This window comes from Phocoena phocoena, chromosome 9, assembly GCF_963924675.1.
Source record: "Phocoena phocoena chromosome 9, mPhoPho1.1, whole genome shotgun sequence".
NCBI lineage: Eukaryota > Metazoa > Chordata > Mammalia > Artiodactyla > Phocoenidae > Phocoena > Phocoena phocoena.
Window position 1 is genome coordinate 46,735,733 of NC_089227.1, and position 18,918 is coordinate 46,754,650.

Genomic DNA, 18,918 nt, shown 5'->3' on the forward strand with positions numbered 1-18,918 from the left:
GAGGAAATGGAGATGGAAAAGCTCTGTACTGGTTGTTGTCAAGGTGTTGCTGTGTGCGCGGTGTTACATGCAGCACTGCTACTAAAGACCCTTTTAATTAGAGACCCCACCCAGTGAATTGGAGATGAAATTTCACGCTGAACTCTGGAAGTCTGACTGCATAGGCTGAATGTGGGGAGCACAGAAAAATGTTGAGAATGGGAACTACTTATCTCTCTACCTACTGCATTGCCAAGTTCCATTTTTCACTCAGTTTAAAAATATGTGGATCTTTATTTTAACTAGAATTTTTTCCTCTAAATTAACATAGGATTATGAAAATGATACTTATATATTAAATGGTAGAGGTCCTGATACTTGATGTAATATAGAATTTATTTGAAATAGGGCTAAATATAATACCATATTTTATAAGCAAACCTTCTTTATACATTTTTATTCCTCATTTTCATCAATAATTACTTGCATTTTCCCCAGAATTCTTCTACCACCACCCCTAAAAAGGAATTCTTTTGAATTATATCTTTGTTGATAACCCGTTATTAAAGTTTTAGATATATATTTTTTAATTTCAAAACTATACAAAACACAAAAATGCAAAGTAGTCAGGGGTGTTTTTTGGTGTTCTTGGCTTTATAATATAAGTCTAATATAAATCATCTGGATCTGCTGCTTGTTTTGAGGGTCTGTTGGTCTTTTTTTTTTTTTTTGGTTCCTGATAAATTGTTTTCAGGCTGAAGCACGAACTTGTGCGTCTGAATAAAGGTGGAGAGAATTTTTGCATTCAGAATATACCCACTTGAAAATTGGAGATTATTAAGGAAATGACAGGCCTGGAACTCTTAGAAGCATGAATGTTAAACCAAAAGTGGTGTAACCCCTATATATGTGTATTTCTGTACAGCTAGCAACTCTGAAGAGTTTGATTTTTTTTTTTTTTTTTCCCCTCCTGCAGCATTCTGAATGGGTGTGTTAAAGTAGTTGGAAACTGCTACAGTAGAAGCCTAGTCCATTAATCATCACGTACTGGAATAGAGGGAACAGAAAACAGCTCACTGGCAAATGTAAAGAGAAACTGGGCCTCCTTTCACGTGTTGGAGCCTTAGAGGTGGCCGTCCAGCTCCTTGCTCTGTGACCTCCTGGCCTTAGGTGAAGGAGGGCCCTTTCTCTTTACGGTCCTTCCTGGCTCCATCAACAGCGTTTAGGAAGTGCCCTGTGGCCTGTTACTGATAAGAGCCCTCTCGGGAGAGCCGTGCCTTCATTCCAGCTCTCTGGGTTTTCCACAGGGTCTCAGGCCATCGATTTTCTTGTCTCTACTCATTTAGGTATTGCTTCCATTTTTGTCATCTGCCTGCTCTTCCTATGCATTGTAGGATGATCTCATGCATTTTTACAACTTTTTTTTTTTTTCCCTTTTGGTTTTTGGTAGGCCTTCCCCTAAAAGGAACGGGCAGTCCACGTAGGATAAGGATATGGCTCTGGAGCCAGACCGCCCGGCTGCATATCCAGTTTCATCCTTAGCGTCATGCGACCCTCAGCTGCTCTTTACCTAATTTTTCCGTCTACAAAATGGAGGTGGTGGGTAATCCCACCTTATAAGGTTATTGAAAGATGAAGCAGGAAAATGCAGCTGTCCCTGGAGCATAGCCTGCGCTTAACAACAGTAAATGTTAGCCTTTGGGGTTTTTTTTTTTCCCCCTAAAATCCTGTTGTCTGCATTTCTCAGATTTACATTTCAACCTGTACCTCTGGCTTTCTTTTGTTTGTAGCTGGAGGCAAAGCTTATCTCACTCCAAGTTTCTCCCCGTGGTCAACTACCTCATCTCTTTCCCCTTAAGTATTTTCTTTTGTGGTAGATTCTCCTATCTCTCCCATCATCCAAGGTGAGAATTCTTTAAGCAACTCTTGTTCCATTTTTATATATAAATCACCACCCAAACTTTTCTTAAAATCTCTTTACCAGTTATCTGTCCAGATCACTCATGATCCCCTTACTTACGGTTTTACCCAAGGCAGCGTATGTTAGTAGTTGGAATTCTCAGGTTTGGAATCCGACAACACTTTGGTAGATCTCAGCCTCTCCCACCTCCTAGCTGTGTGACGTTGGACTAGTTACTTAACCTCCCTAAGCTTCGGGTGCCTCTGGGAGATGAAGGTGTTATCACTTCACAGGATTATTGTGAGGCTTGAATGAAGTCCTGTCTTTGAAGTTCTTGGCAGAGCCCCTGGCCTGTAGAAGTTTTCAGGCACTCAGCTGTTACTGTTATCCTCCACCCTAACTGGTCTTCATCTCTGTTCCTGCTGTTGGTTCAGAATGACTTAGCAGAACTGTTCCTTACCTACTAGGTGATTTTTTTTAATGACTCCAAGAACTTATATTGGAACTGACTTTAGAGGTTTTTAAACCATTCACCTTGACCAAAATCAAAGCTACTTTTTATTAAGTGCCGGTCGCACGTGACGTCTAGTTTTTACCACTCGGTGCAGTCAGGTGTTGCTGAGGCTCTGAGATACAAACACACTTCCCTAAGCCCTCCCAGCTAGGAGCGCCACGACTGATACTTGAACTCTGCCCATTCCTGTCCCAAACTTCAGATTTGTCATTATAACAGATTGCTTCCACAACCCCTTGTATAAAATGAAATAAAATAGAATATGAAAAAATAAAAAAATAAAATTCCTTGACGTATGTTTCTCAGCCAGTAGTTGAACAGGTATTTCCAGTGACTGGGAACCCCCAACTTTGCAAGGTAGCCCATTTCGTTGCTGAATAGTCAGGTTAAATACTTCTGGGTTTTGTGCTGAAACCTGATCCCTCTATCTTCTCTCCTTTGATTTTTTTTTTTTTCTTTAAGAAATACAGAGAACCAGTCTAACTTCTTTTTTACCTGATGGTCCTATAAACCTTTAAATATTTGAACGTAACTGTTGCGTCTCCGTCTCCCATTGTTCTCCTCTCCCCTGCACGAAGGACGAGTTTCTCCATTCTGGTCCCTTTCGTTTTGGAAATGAACGGTAACTACCCATGCTCTAGACACCATGCATACCAAAAGCTCGCCGTCCCAGCTTTACCCCTGTGGACTCAGATCTAGTATGCTTCACTGTCTTGGTAGCCCTGAATAGGGTTAGGTTTTCCTTAAACAGCTGTAGAGGTGCCAATGGAGAGCTTTGATGTTAAGTCAGTCTACCGTGAGTAGTGAGCCTGGCTCCTTGTTTCAAAGGTCATTCATTCTTGAATTAAGTATTTGTAGAGTACCTGTATGTTAGCTCCCCCCAAGGCCTCCTTATTGGTCTTTCTCCTCCTCAGTCTCTTGAGGTCGTGAGCAAGGCTGGGAGAAGGCCCTTTAGATTTGGTTTCTCTCCTCCATGGTCTCTGCTATTGTTAGGAGGACAGTCCTGGTGTTTGAGAGCGCATCAGAGACTTTTGCCTTAATGAAAATGTTTGGGGAATTTTATTGTTTTCTCGTGAAAATAGGCTACAGAAAAATCTAGAGCACTGGAATACTTTAAAAGCAAATTGAATGTTGATCTTCTTATAGCTATGAAGACTCCTAAGTGTCAAATAATATTTTGTAATCAAATTCCTGACAGCAGCATTATCCAGGCTTCCCATGCAGTGTTGTGGGGTATTAGGAGCAAGGTCAGTGCAGCGGGACTGCCTGGCTTTGAATTCCAGCTTTGCTGCTTCCTGTCAGTGAGACGTTCGTTTCCTCACCTGCTACAGTGGGGTTAATAATAGTTCCTGCCTCATAGGGTTGCTGTGAGCATTAAATCAGTTTATCACTACAAAGCACTTTAGAACACTGGCAGGTAATGTATGCTTCCAAAATGCTGTTATCGTGGCTGTTTTATCATTTGAGGTAATAGTTTTCATTTCCTCACCCAGAAGAAGAAATAGTCATGACATAAACAGATGTTCTTCAGAAGGCAACCCCATCTTCAGTAACCTACTTTTAATTTTGGGGAGACACGTAACTAAACGTTTTTACTATACTCTACTATTAGAGAACTACCTGGATCCACCTTGTTTTTCATGGAATTTAGTGTCCCCAATCTTTAAGAACTGTTGGAAATGTGTTCTCAAGTTGTCCTTTGTTAGGGTTAGAAGTGCTTTCTTGTACCGAGATTGCGGGATTCCCGCTACTAAGTGTTTCATCGTGCACAGAAATGCGTAGTGATGCCACTTGTCCCCATTACAGACTCACCCCCTGTCCTGCAGTGGGAGCATCAACCCCACTTGGGTGTCTGTTTCCCAGTTAGACATTCTGGATGGATTGGTCTCAGTGTTCCGGCTTCCTGCTCTCTGAGGAGTTGGAGTGACCAGGGAAACTGATGCTGCTTTTGCTATAATGATCTGAGGAGCCCCGAGACTATTTCAGTTATAAACTAGGGGAAGTGGTAAATAACTGAACGCACTTTCTGGTATTGTTGAGAGTAATCTTGGCTTACGATAGCTTTAGCAGTGGGTCTAGCGATTCAAAGAAGACTGTGTTCATTTACTTTCAATTGAATACATACTGTGGTCATTTTTCACTACAGGGTGTTTAACAGTTGGTTTCATCCTTCCTTTTAAATTGGAGACACTTGTACGGAGGACCCCTTTTTGTTCAATACATTGTAATTTGTTCACTCAGTTGGTTTTATACAGTACCTGTCACTGAAGATTATGTCCCTGGTTTATTGAGTACCTGCTATATCTAAAGCATTCTGCCCACACCATAAGTAGGATGAGCAGGACACAGTCTCTCTTTCCTGGCAAGGCGGGGGAAAGACAGGAATGTAAATAACTGATTATAATGTAGGATGGAGTAAGACAAGCCTTATAATTGAGGTTCAGGCAGGAGGCCGCATGATCAGATCAGTTATTTGCAGTTAGGAGGCCTGGTTATATTTACCTAAGGGGTGGCATTTGAGCCACCAAGTGGTAGGATTTCAGGAGCTAGAGCAGAAGGCTATAATCTCCGCCAGGTGGAGGGAAGAGTGTGGACAAAGGCCCGGATGTGTGGAGGGTCTGTCCAGGCTGGGCATGGGGTGCCCTAGACCAGGCTGAGAGTAACTCCTTGTAGGGTCTGGAGAGCCTTGCTTTGGAGATAGATCTTTACGATGAAAGGTTTCAGCTGAGGGTGACTGAAGTCAGATTTGAGATGCTGAAAGACAGCTGTTGACGTGTGCAAGGTGGATGCAGAGGTCAGAGAGGAGTGCCAGACTGACAGTTGGGCCCATGGTGGCCATTCAGCCGTGGTCTGAGGAGGCCTTGAACCAGTGGTCAGGAATAAAAAGGAAAAGATGCATTTGACTGAACTTTCAAAGGTCCAAGTGGCTTAATGTAGTAACTGGTTTACTCTGGGGGAAAGGAAGCTGGAAAAATTGAAAATGACAGGTTTCTAGGGTAAGTGACCGGGAAAACAGCATGCTAATAATTAAGCTTTGAACATGGCAGAAGGACCAGGTTTGAGGGCTGGGTGGGAAACATATAGTAGTGGATTTAGCGACGTGTAATTTTATGGCCTTTACAAGATACCCCCATGAGTATATTCACTGAGCAGTCAGAAATTCTGGCGCAGCAGATTGGAGTGAGAGACTTGGATCTGGGAGTCAAGCCTTATAAGAAATCTCATAAGAAGACCTAGGGAGGGGAGGTCTTTGCCTAGGAGAGTTGAGTGAGAAGACCTGAGGACAGAGGGCTGACACGTGCCTCCTATTTAAGGAGTGAGTGGAAGAAATACTAGAAAGATTAGGGTCCCAGACGAGAGTTCCAGGCCGGATCAACACTGGCAGATGCTATAACCGAGAAGAGGCTTTTGAATAGGATAAGAACTCTGATTCTTATTATTGTTTTGTCTTTAAAAGTGTTTTATTGTAGACACTTTCAAACCCCATAAAAGTAAGGATAAAGATATGATGACCCACGGTGTTCCCACTATACAGCTTCAATTATTATCAATATTAGTCTTCCTTTATCTCCCCATCTTTCTGTGGGAGGAGAAGGGAGATAGGATACTTCAAGGCATTTTCAGATTAATGTCATTTCTCCCACACTTTAGTTTGTACTACTTCATGAGGACAGTTAGTTTTCATAAAACTGTAAGTCATTATCTCACCAAAGTTAAAAAAAAAAAAGTTAATTCCTCAGTATCATCTAATAAAACTTTTAAATTTAAATAATTTAAAGTCCTTGAAAGCCACATCCGGGATGCCTTTTAATTTCATAGACATTAGATCTCACTCTAAGGGCCCATTGGGGAAATGGATAGAGTGTCTTGGGGAAGAGAATATAATACTCTCTGCAGAAGGGATGCTTCTCCTACACAGCACATGACGGGTTTTGACGGGAGACCGTGTTTTATTTTTTGATACTTATACCCTGAGAATAGCAATAGAAATCTAAGGTTGGGCTTCCTGTCCTTAGATCATATGAATTAAAACATATATCCAATGGCACTGCCACAGTTTTGCCACCTCTGATGCATGTACCATCCAGTTCCTAATTCTAGAGTATTGGTCCTCAATCGGGACATACGGTCCTCTCTGGAGACATTTTTGATTGCCATGGCCTTGCGGAAAAGGGGCTACCAGCATCCAGTGGAAAGAGGGTAGGGATGCATAGGACAGCCCCCATAACAAAGATTTAACCTACCCCAAATACCAACAGTGTAGAGGAATAGCGTATTCCTGAGCAGAGCCACCCTTTTCAATCTGCTGTTACATCACATGTGTGTGAACCAAGTTACCGTTCAAAATTTTTCTCTGTTCTTTGGAGAGAGGTTAATGTCCCTGTAGGTGTTTTTCCTTTGATCATCTGCATCCCCTAAGCAGGGTTTGTCCAGATCTTTGAGCCTGCCAAGCTTCATTCTAGGTTTTATTTTCCTTGTGTCTTTGGACCAGAGCAGAACATGGAAGTGATTTGGTTTCTTTGGGTAAGAAATGTAAGGAATGTACTTTCTCAAGACATGTTCACCAGTCTGAACAAAGTTCTCTCTTTGGAAGGAGATAACTTGGGAGTGCTATTGAACAAGTGTGGGGCTTAGTAAATCAAGATATAATGTATATATTTCTTCACCCCGATTGGAAATTGAGCAGTCATTGGTAGTAAATGGGAAACATAAATGAAGTATTTCACCTTCTTTGTTTGCAGGAAATACAATTGGAGCATGCGAAGCAAGCCTTTGTTCAAAGGGACAATGCCAGGACCGGAAAGGTCGCAGCCATTGACTTCCGAGACATCATGGTCACCATCCGCCCTCATGTCTTGACACCTTTTGTAGAAGAATGTCTTGTAGCTGTAAGTTGTTTTTTAATTTCTATTGGAGTATAGTTGATTTACAATGTTGTGTTTGTTTCAGGTGTATAGCAAAGTGAATCAGTTATACATATATCCACTCTTTTTTAGATTATTTTCCCATATAGGTCATTACAAAGTACTGAGTAGAGTTCCCTGTGTTATACAGTAGGTCCTTATTACTTATCTGTTTTATATATAGTATTGTGTATATGTCAATTCCAATCTCCCAATTTATCCTTCCTCCTAGGTTGTAACTTGCCATAATGAAATAGTTTATTCTACCTGGTATAAGCTCAGTAAATAAGGGATTGTAAGAACAAGTCTTACAGATTATGTTTAAACACTAACATTTTTTTATTTTCTTAGTGATATCGCATCCATTACCAAACTTACAGAGAGTGCTTTGCCAGTTTTAGTGGGTAGGTTAACTTGTCACCTGGATGATATGGACTATCTTAAAGAAATGTATTTATTAACTGGCTTTTTTAAAAAGGAAAAACAGACATATAATCGCATATTAATTTGCTTTATATTTTGAGGTATGTCAACTGCTGATCTTTGCTTTTACCTGTTCTCCAAGGCAAAGTGGTTTTTGTAAACAGCTAGTGCTCATAGATGTATTTGAGGTGTCAGCAGAACAGGAACTCTAACCCTTGGATTCACTCATTCATTCAGCATGTGTGTGGAGGCGACACTGGCACATGCAGTGGGCGGAGCCTTGCTGTCCTGTGTCGTGGAGCTTCCCTCCTAGTGGATGTCCAGGCACTCTCCTCCTTCATGGACCCTGAGGGTGTCCTGGAACATTCTGTGGTGGTGGTTCCCAAGCCTTGGTCACGGAGCTTAAGAATCATCAGGGATAGTTATTAAAAGTGCGGATTCTGAGGTCTCTTCCAAGCCTACCTATTCACCATCCACAGGTGGTAAGGTCCTAGAATCTAATTTCTGAGGCTTCCTAGGTAATTGTGATGATGCCCCAGTTTTGGGACCCTTATGCAATGGTAACTCTTCCTTTGTTAATCCCAGGGAGAGGACTTTTTGAGTGTTTTCACCATCACCTGAGTTTGCCCCAATGCTTACCATAAGGGGAGCTTTTCATTTTTCCTCTTTTTCTTTCTGGTCTCTCTCTTTGGAGATGTGGTGATCTGACAAGGCCTTTTCCACTCCGGCACTGTGTTAATCTCGCTCCTTTTCTTGGCCCCCCCTTCGCTATCCCAGCTCTCACATCAGCTATTTCAAACGAGTAGTAAGTGAAGATTTATGTGGTTGTTACCTTATAAAGAAGTGCTTTCCTAATAAAAATATTTTGCCTTGTTAGGGAAGGCAAGATGTTTGAAACCTCAAACTGAAGTTCCATTCATAATGGACATGCTGTTTTCCTTGTCCCCATGAAGAAATATGGTTTCTTACAAATTCTGCTTATCAGAATTCTGACCAGTCTTAACCCTCATCAAAGCGTATGACATCTCATAATTTTACATAATATGCTTGTTTGCTAGAAATCCTACCAATATAAAGTCTGTACTTAATGCTGATTTATTACTACTTACAAGTAACATGACAAATCATGATATTAATGTTAGATTGACCACTCTTCTTAGTATGTTTGTGTTGGTATAATAGAGTTTTGCATGTATAAGTATACGCATGTGTGCATGTGTGTAATAGAGTTTTGCATGTCTAAGCTTTTAAGGATTGCTCATTAGATGAAATAAACAAACTTATAAAACATTTCCAATTGAAATTTGAACTCTGTAAATGACTACTGGTTCTGTTGTTATAATCCTACACATGTATTTAGTTTTCTAGGACTTTGTGGAGAGTACAAGTTCTGGTCATGATTAGTTGCAGTTACTTCTAAAAATCATTTATAGCTTTTTTTTTAATGTGAAAGAAAAATGCTTATAAACATTTCTTTCTATACATGCTTGATTACTTCCAAAACTAGCATTTGATGTACATACTTCTGAATCTTCTTCATTCTATAAATGCTTTGTTTATTTTTCTTCTCCCCCCTCTTATTTTCAACTTATTTGAGGCTGCTGGAGGTACCACGTCCCATCAAGTTAGTTTCTCCTATTTTAATGGATTTAATTCACTCCTTAACAACATGGAACTCATTAGAAAGATCTACAGCACTCTGGCTGGCAACAGGAAAGATGTAGAGGTGACTAAGGGTAAGTGAGAATCTGAATTCTTGCCTGCAGCTATCTTGGTGAGTTACTATTAGGGTAAAGAAGACAACCAGGAGTTTACGTTATAAATTTTTCTGTCCCACTGACACATATTAACCATATGGTACATGTGTGTTCTCCACCCTTAGATCAGACAAAACAATCTTCAGCACATTTTAAATAAACCCAAGACGGTCTTTGAATGAGGGAACCATGTAAAGTTTCTTAAATGTTTTCAAATCTTACTAAAACCTGAGCTAAATTGGCATCCTCTAAAGTGACCTTCAAAAGTACACAAGGAATTCCATAAACTTACGCTGCTGCCAGTGTGTGTTGATTGACAATCTCTGATCAAGATATCAGCATTTTAATGGGATTTTTTTTTTTTTTAAAACAGAGAATTCCCTTCGGAATTCCACAGCTTCATTAATATTACGTCCTGGGACCTATGCATATTGAGTTTCATATCTCCTTGCTGGTTTTCCCTGACCCGCAATTTGAATGGCTTCCTGTGTCATTTATTCAAAGCCTTTGGATGACACCAAGCTTTTAGAGTCAATATTAGAGACGCTATTCTGTACACTCTTTCCAGATAAAGGAAAGAACTGCAAAAATTCTTACCCTATTTGGATTGACTTGAATTCTACGACTGTTAATAATAAAGTTTGGTGATGTTCGCTCATTCCTGTGCCTTGAGTTAATGCTGCATTTAGTGGCTATTCCTTCTTGAATCTTTCCCTTTTAACTCTTTTTCCATACAGAGGAGTTTGTTCTGGCAGCTCAGAAATTTGGTCAGGTTACACCCATGGAAGTTGACATCTTGTTTCAGTTAGCAGATTTATATGAGCCACGGGGGTAAGTTGCTCTTTTTTTTTTTTTTTTTTTTAATTAGTTTAATAAAGGGAGGTTAGGAGGTGGGGTAGGAGGACCACAGCAAACCTGGAGAAAAAGAAGCCATATTAAAGATGACTCTGAAGTATGGGAAACAAGGAAAGAAACGTTTTAAAATTCCATAATGTAAATTTTAATAAATTTGTATTTTGTTGTTGCTTGTGCTTGCTTTTCCCTCTAGACGTATGACGTTAGCCGACATTGAACGGATCGCTCCTCTGGAAGAGGGAACTCTGCCCTTCAACTTGGCCGAGGCCCAGAGGCAGGTGGGTAACAGGGAGCACACTTGCTTCCTGGTGTTTCTTTGATAGGGTCACCCAACCCCTTTTCACGTGCAGTTGCCTTTTGGACACTGGTCTCTGACCTACCATTTCTTTGTTTTCCACCAAAAATCCAGACCATTTCAAAAGGCTGGAAAGAGAAATTACTTAGAGATGTTCTAAGATAACAGATAATTGGCATTTGCTTTTCCTGTGAAAGATGGGGTGATTTCTTAACCGCCTTAGAAGCCTAACCCTTCCAAAAGAGGCAGAAGATCTTCCCTCAATCTTGTGCTGGGAGAGGTGGGACTGGAGTCCCGTTTTGGTGTCACCGTCCCAGCGTCGTGTTGTGAAATGAAAGCTGGGCTCTGCCCCACAGAGAGGCACTTCAGCAGGGCATCGCCCAACTGCCATGCCTGCCGGTTTTCTGAATATCAAAATGAGATAATTTTGTTTAGTCTGGAGTCATAGTTTGAAGGCTTTTAGACCTATTTTCTTTGTGAAAGGACTCATAAGTTATGTGGAAACAATTTGAGGAATGCTAAATTTTATTTTATGGTTAACAGAAACCAACCTCTTGAATTTGTGGAAGTCAGAAACCAAAGACCTGGGACCTCTTACATTTAACTCTTACTCGGCTTTCTATAGGTCAGGGTTATAGAATAAAAGCCTCCAGAGCATGTGTTGTGCTTACATGGTGTTTGTAAAATAAATCCACTCACAGACAAGCGTCGTTTTAGAAAAATACCTCCTTTAAGGCAAAGCCATCTCCGAATCCTGTGAGACTTAACAGTTTTTGGCTGGGAGCTCCGGGTCTGTACAGAGACGCCAGTTTGACCACAATGGGTTGATGCGGGCTGCATTTTTAGGACGGGCAGGCCTCGGGCCAGGACGCCCTCCTTTCAGCTCTTTCCCACCCGATGGCAGCGGCAGGTTTTGTGTGCAGCATGTAACTCAGAACGGTGGGTGTGCACTCAGTAAACCCTAACTAGGCACCTCTGGAAAACCAGCTGGCTGCCGTTAAAAGAGGAAGCCGATTTCCCCGAGTGCGGGAGAGAGAACTGTATAATCACGTGCAGAGGTGGAAGCAGCTCCGCTCTCCCCCGCTTTGATTTTTAAACACTGCTTACCAGATGGTTATCTCTTCGTCTCTGTGCTACTATCTCCTGTAGAAATTTGGGGATTAAGAAAAAGGAGAGAATTTTTTTTTTTTTTTTTAAAGATTCCTCCTGTTCTCCAGCTGGCAGTGGTATCCCACAAGTTTTCCTCTACGCACTCTGCAGCTTTTGAGAGTTTCAGATGATGGGTGCTTGTGGATCCTGGCCGTGAAAGGGTTAGACGAGATTGATGAGATTTATAGCAGGAAATGATTGGCTGCTGCTTAGAGGTTTAGAGCAATTCACTGGGGGCTTGCCTGGAATATTCTTTACTGTGTGAACCCCAGTGGGCCTGACAACATCGACGGTCTCAAGCAATGGAGGTCATCCACCTGGTAGGCTAAGTGCCAACATTTATCCTCCACAGCGTGCAGGAGGAGGAGTCTGTCTTGTGTCGTTTTGTGAGCACGCCACATTTCTAGCTTTAGAAAAGTTAAATGAAAGTCTGGGATTTCATTTATTTTGTCTTTGGATGAGTTAGTGATAGTGGTAGGTTCCTCTCCCCACCAACCTATTATTTTCAAAGTATTTTCACTCACTGTTTTGATGCCAGCACCTTTCTAAGTACTGCATATTTATATCCGTGTAAATAAAACAGTGCCTTTCTAACGGATGCATCTGTCAAAATGAAGTTACTATGGTTAACAGATATAGATGGAAATCATCTATACGGAGATAGCGTTGGATGCACCCCGTGGAATCTGCAGAAGAGATGTTTTACTTTCTTAAAGATGCATATTTCTATGTAAAGCTGTTTTTCAGTTAAATAACTTTGAAGGAGATTCCAAATTATCTCATCGTATTAGAATTGTGCTACATTGACAGCAACTAAAACTCAGTGGGTTGATAGCTGGGATTGGTCATTATTTTCATTGTTCACCGATCTTAATTATCGTGGTTTTGAAAAAACAAGTGTTACTGAATGTATTTATTCATTCAACAGGTATTTATTAAGCACCAGCTATATGCCACCCTCATGTGACAGCTCTGTGTGACATAAAATTGCTGTTTTATTTATGTAGACAGAGAATGGAAATACTCTGAAATGTTCTGGCATCAAAAACAGTGTAAGAATAATAGGTCAAAAGGGCAATCATAATACCACAACGGACTGGCCTCAAGTATGACTTTAGAAAAGATGGGCAAAAAAGGGGAGGAAGTATCAACTCACCTGTAGTACAGCCGCCTAGTTGTAGCTACTGTGAACATTTGGATATCTCTGGGTGATGAGATAGCCAAAATGTTAGTGTTATTATTATATGCGTATACATACCGAAATAACTTTTTAAAAAACAGCATATTCACACACAGTCTTTAACATTGGTTTTAAAAGATTATCATGAAACATTTCAAACATTTTAAAAGGTAAAGAAAATCATACCATGAATACCTGTCTACTCACCGTATTCTTTTTAGCCTGTTTTTGCTTTATAATACCTTACGAACACTTTTTCTGAGCATCAAATATCTTTTACAATATTGCTTTTTAATGACATACAATTTTGTTTTAAAGCTATAGCATTATTTTTAACCAGTCCTCCATTATTGAACATTTAGGTATTCTCAGAGTTTTTGCTCTTAAAACAGTACTGCTTTTTAATATTCTTGTAGCTTGATCCTTGTTTATATATATGATTATTTTCTAGCCTAACTTTTTATAAGTAGAATTGCAGGGTCAAAGTTCAGGTACATTTTAAGGGTTTGGGTGCGTATTGCCAAGTTTCCCTTCAGTTTATGCTTGATTAAATGGCAGATTTGAGAAGCTCTGTTTTTTTATCATCTCTTACCAGGTTGGATATTGCCATTAAACAAACTAACAAAAAAACCCCAAACCTACCAATTTGACAATTTGATTGATGAAGAATGATGTCTCATTAATGTTTCTAAATTTGTATCTCTTTGATCACTAATGAGAATTGAACATTTGAAAATGGGTTCATATAACATTTTGGGGGCACATAACAGCTTTCATTATATTCAAACTTGATTTTAAAAATTAATAGCAATAATTACTTTTTATTAATAAGATCTTACAAAATCTAATCATACCTTCCTCTTTGACATTTTAGTTGTATCATGAGTTTAGAACCCAGTTGTAACTTTTAAAAAATAGTATGTGCTCACTTTGGTCTGTCTTCCTTTCTGTCTCCTGTTTTCTCACTCTGCAATTCCTGTGCGTGCAAAGAAGAAGGCCTCAGTCGATTCATCTCGACCAATTCTCCTACAGATTGCAGAGTCGGCCTACAGGTTTGGTCTGGGTTCTGTTGCTGGAGGTGAGTCATGGATGAGTGCAAATTTTTCATTTTTGTTATTCCTCTTTTTCCTCTGATTCTCCACCTTGAAATACTGAAGGACAAAGCCTCCCCTGGTCTTTCCCTGAGCTAGTTACCAGTCTGTATCTGTGTGATAGGATAATAGCAAAGGGAACTTTTTCCTCTTACCTACATCTGATCAGGGACTTAGAAGTGACTTTTTTCTCTTATTTATCTGCAGACAGGCTTTCTAGAGACAGGTTAATAATGAGGTTAGGCTGTAGTGATGTGCTTTTTAAAATTTGAACTGTCTGTGATATCCTTTTATTGGGAGAGACTTGAATGAAAATCCACAGTTATTTATTAAGGGTGTAGAGAGTTTTAAAGCTTATATATACAAAATTTGTTTTTTTCTTCCATCCACATCTTCTCTTTGATGTTAACCAACTCCCCCTTACCTCTGACCTTAATTTCTTCTGAAATATTGTTATTCCTTGATTTTAGCTGTTGGAGCCACTGCTGTGTACCCCATCGATCTGGTAAAAACTCGAATGCAGAACCAGCGATCCACTGGCTCTTTTGTGGGAGAACTTATGTATAAAAACAGCTTGGACTGTTTTAAGAAAGTGCTACGCTATGAAGGCTTCTTTGGACTGTATAGAGGTTAGTGCCATGTGCTAAATTCATGAAAGGGGAAATAGTAGTCTGAGGTTTGGTTTTTCCATCTGAATGCCTGAAATGTATTAGAGAGACTGTGTTAAAATGGAAATACAGCAGATTCTCAATTATCCATGCTAATGGGCGTAGGCTGGAGGCATCTAGGGCATGGCTAATCAAAACAGCCCATAATCTGAAAGCCATTTATATTGCTCTTCCATATGTTTTATTTCTTAAAAGTAATTATTTTCATAACCATCTCTAGTGAGTTTTTAAAAGGCTTGTATTGTTTGTGTTCTTGAACTAACTCTACTCACCACCTAACAGGGAAAGGCAGCTGGGGGACAGGACAGAGCCTACTTGGGACTAATGATTCTCCTTGAATATTCCACAAAAATGTCTATCAGGCCAGTACCCAGGGGTTCAGTGCAGCGCTCGTTCCTTGACTGTCTCTTTCTGAGTTAAGGTTGCCCCTTTCCCTTCCTCTGACTCTGAACCCAATGGAGTTGATTCACATACCACTCTAGCCAGGCAGTCCTTCTCTATCCAGCTGCTTCTGTAATCATCTGAGGCTCATTAATCAACAAGAACAGTAGCAAGAAGTATGTCATCACAAATGGAAAGGATCCCACAGACCCTGACTGCTTGACCACCGGCACTGGCCTAAAGGACATGACTTAACTTCCCAGCCACTCCCTCTGTGATTGCCTTCTACAGAGAGAAGAGAAGTAACTGTATTTGCATCAGCTAAAATCCAGTATCGTGAGGCAGTTCCAGCTAAGCCACTTTGCCATTTGGCGACTGCACAGCTGACGGGGTCTTCCCTCCCTTCCCCTACCAGGAGATAGTATTTAGAACTCTGCAGAGACAGACCTTGAAGCCGTGTAAGCAGCCGTGTAAGCCTGTGCCTCTAGGCCTCTTCTGCCATCTGCTGATTCTAGTCTTCCTCTTAAGCACCCAAGTTAACAATAAAACAACAACAAAGACCCCTCTTGAAATCTCTCACCTTAGAAATGAGGAGGTTTCAAACCCCAGAGAAGTTCCATTTTGCAGGTTCTTTTGTGTAGGGAGATAACCTCCATCAAAGGCCTTTTGATCTTTCCTTTGCCCTCTTTCCCTCACCCCCTGCGTCTTCTCACAATTGGGAAGGTCTTTGACCCCAGGTGATTGATGATGACCCTTACAGGGTCACTGCCTTTCATTTGAAATACTTTTCCCTCCTGGTGACAACAGACCTCGCAAATGAAATGTCTCCCGAAATGTCTCCCGGCGTAGTACAAGGTTAATGTCACAGTTCCTGCTTTGCAGTGATTCAGGCAAAGGCTACTACTACCTGTTCGTGTGGGTTGTTTTCTGTGGGCAGAGCTTTGAGCCTCAAACCGGACAAATTTCCCAGCCTGGGCATTGCTTCACACACTACTTTTATGGGCTTCCCTTGGTGTTGGATTAAACATCAAGGGTGCCTTTAGAATTGTGAGAAATAATTTTTGTCCTGCTGAATGCCTTTAACGTGCTTGTTTTGACCTGGTTTGTTTGAATTTTGAGTCCCTTCTCTTTCCTCTTTGACCACACCTGGTGGGTCTTGATTCTTGGTTGCATCTGGAATTCCTTCCTCAACCTATCCTTTTGACCCCATGGACAAAACAGCTTAAAGCGTACCTGAGTAGTGAGCTACTGTGGGCCGTCCCGTAAACCTCATGCTGTTTCAGTTATATCAGTGAGACTGGCAGAACTGGTTTTAACTCCTCAGGGATGGGGAGTAAGCCGGCCTGTCAGGCAGACATGGAGGCTCCCTTTGAACACCAAAGAGGCAGCCCCCCATCCTTTTCCTGGTTTAGAAAGAGCCATTTATCTAACCTGTTTTGGGTGCCTGATCCCTAAGGGGTTCTCTTGTCAGAGGATGATAAGTAGAGTGTGAATATAAGATGATTAGTGCTAGGAGTCACCTGTGTTCATTTCTCCCTGACTTCTTATCTCTTCTAGTAGACAATTTTAGAGCAAAAGATGTGCTATAAAGCTTTGTTTAGTTTCTGTTTCGTAATTTGGATCTTGAGAGCAAAGAGGTGATTGGCAGTTTAGGCTTTTGAAAAAATGATATATGGTCTTGCTTCATAAGTGAATTATTCCTATTCTTGATTGGTTGGGGACTAATTCCCTTTAGTGCCTTGCACATAGTCATTGATTAATAATTGTGTGTAACTGTATATTTGTAAATGCTTATCATTGGACAAGAGAGGGATCAGATGAAAACGGGAAACTGTCATTACCAGCCAAAAATTATAATAGAAACAAAAAAGACCCCAACTATTTCTGAGAATCAGTATTCTAACCTTCGTGTAGAAGGTCAAGATATAAAACACCCAACATGTGATTCTTTGACGATAAATTTCTTATTAAATGTAATTTTGTTTAAAATTTTAATATTCCAGGGGAAAACAGTTAAATTTTAATTCTGAGAATTTAGAATTGCGGCTGTTCACACTCCACCTAGCAATACTTGAGAAGGTGACAGAGTACATCTCTAATTTATAAACATGTTTCAAAATATTGAGCCTATTTTTTCCTATTATGGAATTTTGCTTAACATGTAATTTTTCTGCATCAAGACATACATAATTGCTAATATTTCCCGAAGAGTATAATTTGGGAATGTTGCATAAGTAAGTTCTCTCCCCTGTTGTAAAGCTATCTTTATGTATATTTGGAGGAAAAGTTGGCAGTTGGCCCTGAAAGAAGGTGCTTGCAGCATGCATCCTTATTACAAGGTTAATGTAGCATCGCTCTCCCTCTCTTTTTTTTTCTTTCTTACAAGAATACGGAACTCTAAAGGAAGCGGTTTTGTATTTAGAAATAGTTCCCTGTGGAGCTCCGAGAGCGAAGGCTCTTTTTGAAGAACTCATTCGGCGCGAGTTGTTTTCCTCTGTCCTTTCTCTGGCAGTTGCCAGCATCTGTGCGCAGTCCTGGAAGTTATCCCATCATAAGCAGGGACCACATTTGAATCACGGCCCCGTCATCAAAAGGTGACAACAGCTATGGGGATTTTTAGCACTGTCTTCAGTTGATGCTGAGTCCTAGGAATTTTAGTGTTGTGAGTTGGTGAGGTCTTCTCTCCATGTTTCCGTGCAGCTCCCTGCTTCTTTGTCTCTCAGAGCCTCTTATCTTTGGGGGGTAGGTTTGGTTGTTAGAAGTGATCCCCTTAGAAATCCTATGAGACTGACTCTGCAACCCTTCTCTATAATGCAGACTACTTTCTTTACAAGAAAAGTATTGATTTTCCTAGGTTTTTCTGTAATTTTTGAAATTCAGACCCTTTAGGCTAAGTCTATCTGTATCACAGGAAATAACACCCAAGAAAATCCAGATCTCCCTGAAGTCACTTGTAAAAGTCTTCCTCTATTTCCTCCCCAGTCTCCAGATTGATTTAATGCACTCAGGTGTTTAAAATCCTTAATGAATTACCTGACAGCTCATTTGGTTTGAATGAACTACATGACCAAACGAGTCAGTTATTGGCTAGCTGTAGACTTGGCATATCAAAGAGAAACAATTGATTGGGTAATCATCCGTAATTAAATGCTCTTAACGTTCCAGGAATAACTAATTTCTGCCTCTAAATTTTTGCTACACTCTCCTCTCTCAGATGCTTCAGGTAATGAGATGAGTACCCTTAGAAATTGGAAAATGTTATGGGGAGGGAGGACCACGGGGAGAAAGATGGATTCAGGAGAAATACTTCCTAAAGGAAGGTTTTAGTTTTTATTTCTGTTCATGGGAAAAAAAAAAAGAAAATCTGCCAGAAAGGGAAATTAGATCACTTTGTGAATTAAACTTAATTTGGAGTACTACTTAGTCTTTGAGGCAGTTGGCAAAAAAATAATAATAATAATTTTTTTTTTTTTAATCAGCCTATTGACCAGGCTTGCAGAGTTTTAAATGTGTCTATTTCAGGTTGTCTGCGTGATGCAAAAGCAGTCGTCTTCCATCCTGGAATGTTCTCAAGGTGACATCTAGAGGATATTGTGGTGATATCTCAGGAAGTTTTGTCAGATAGCTAGTTTAAGCCGTGTCTCTTGGGTGGTTAATGGTTCTGTAGAAGGCAGTATCCAAATTATGTGGATCCACAGTGAGATTCCTTCTTGCTTAATTCTTGTAGATAAAAATAAGTTTAAAAATTCTATCACCAAAATAAAGCAATTGGAGGTTGTACAAGTCTATTTTGCATAACTAAGGAAGCCATGCATCTTGGCA

At 40.4% G+C, this 18,918-nt stretch overlaps 1 protein-coding gene across 1 annotated transcript in view; it reads left to right on the forward strand.

Annotated features, from left to right (window-relative positions):
* Positions 1 to 18,918, forward strand: part of SLC25A13 (solute carrier family 25 member 13) — a 170,078-nt gene that overhangs the window by 88,158 nt on the left and 63,002 nt on the right. Inside the window, exons 5-10 of the mRNA XM_065883726.1 lie at positions 7,136 to 7,282; positions 9,318 to 9,456; positions 10,215 to 10,308; positions 10,526 to 10,610; positions 13,950 to 14,034; positions 14,518 to 14,676. Of these exons, the coding sequence (XP_065739798.1) occupies positions 7,136 to 7,282; positions 9,318 to 9,456; positions 10,215 to 10,308; positions 10,526 to 10,610; positions 13,950 to 14,034; positions 14,518 to 14,676 (709 nt within the window). The remainder of the gene's footprint in view (positions 1 to 7,135; positions 7,283 to 9,317; positions 9,457 to 10,214; positions 10,309 to 10,525; positions 10,611 to 13,949; positions 14,035 to 14,517; positions 14,677 to 18,918) is intronic.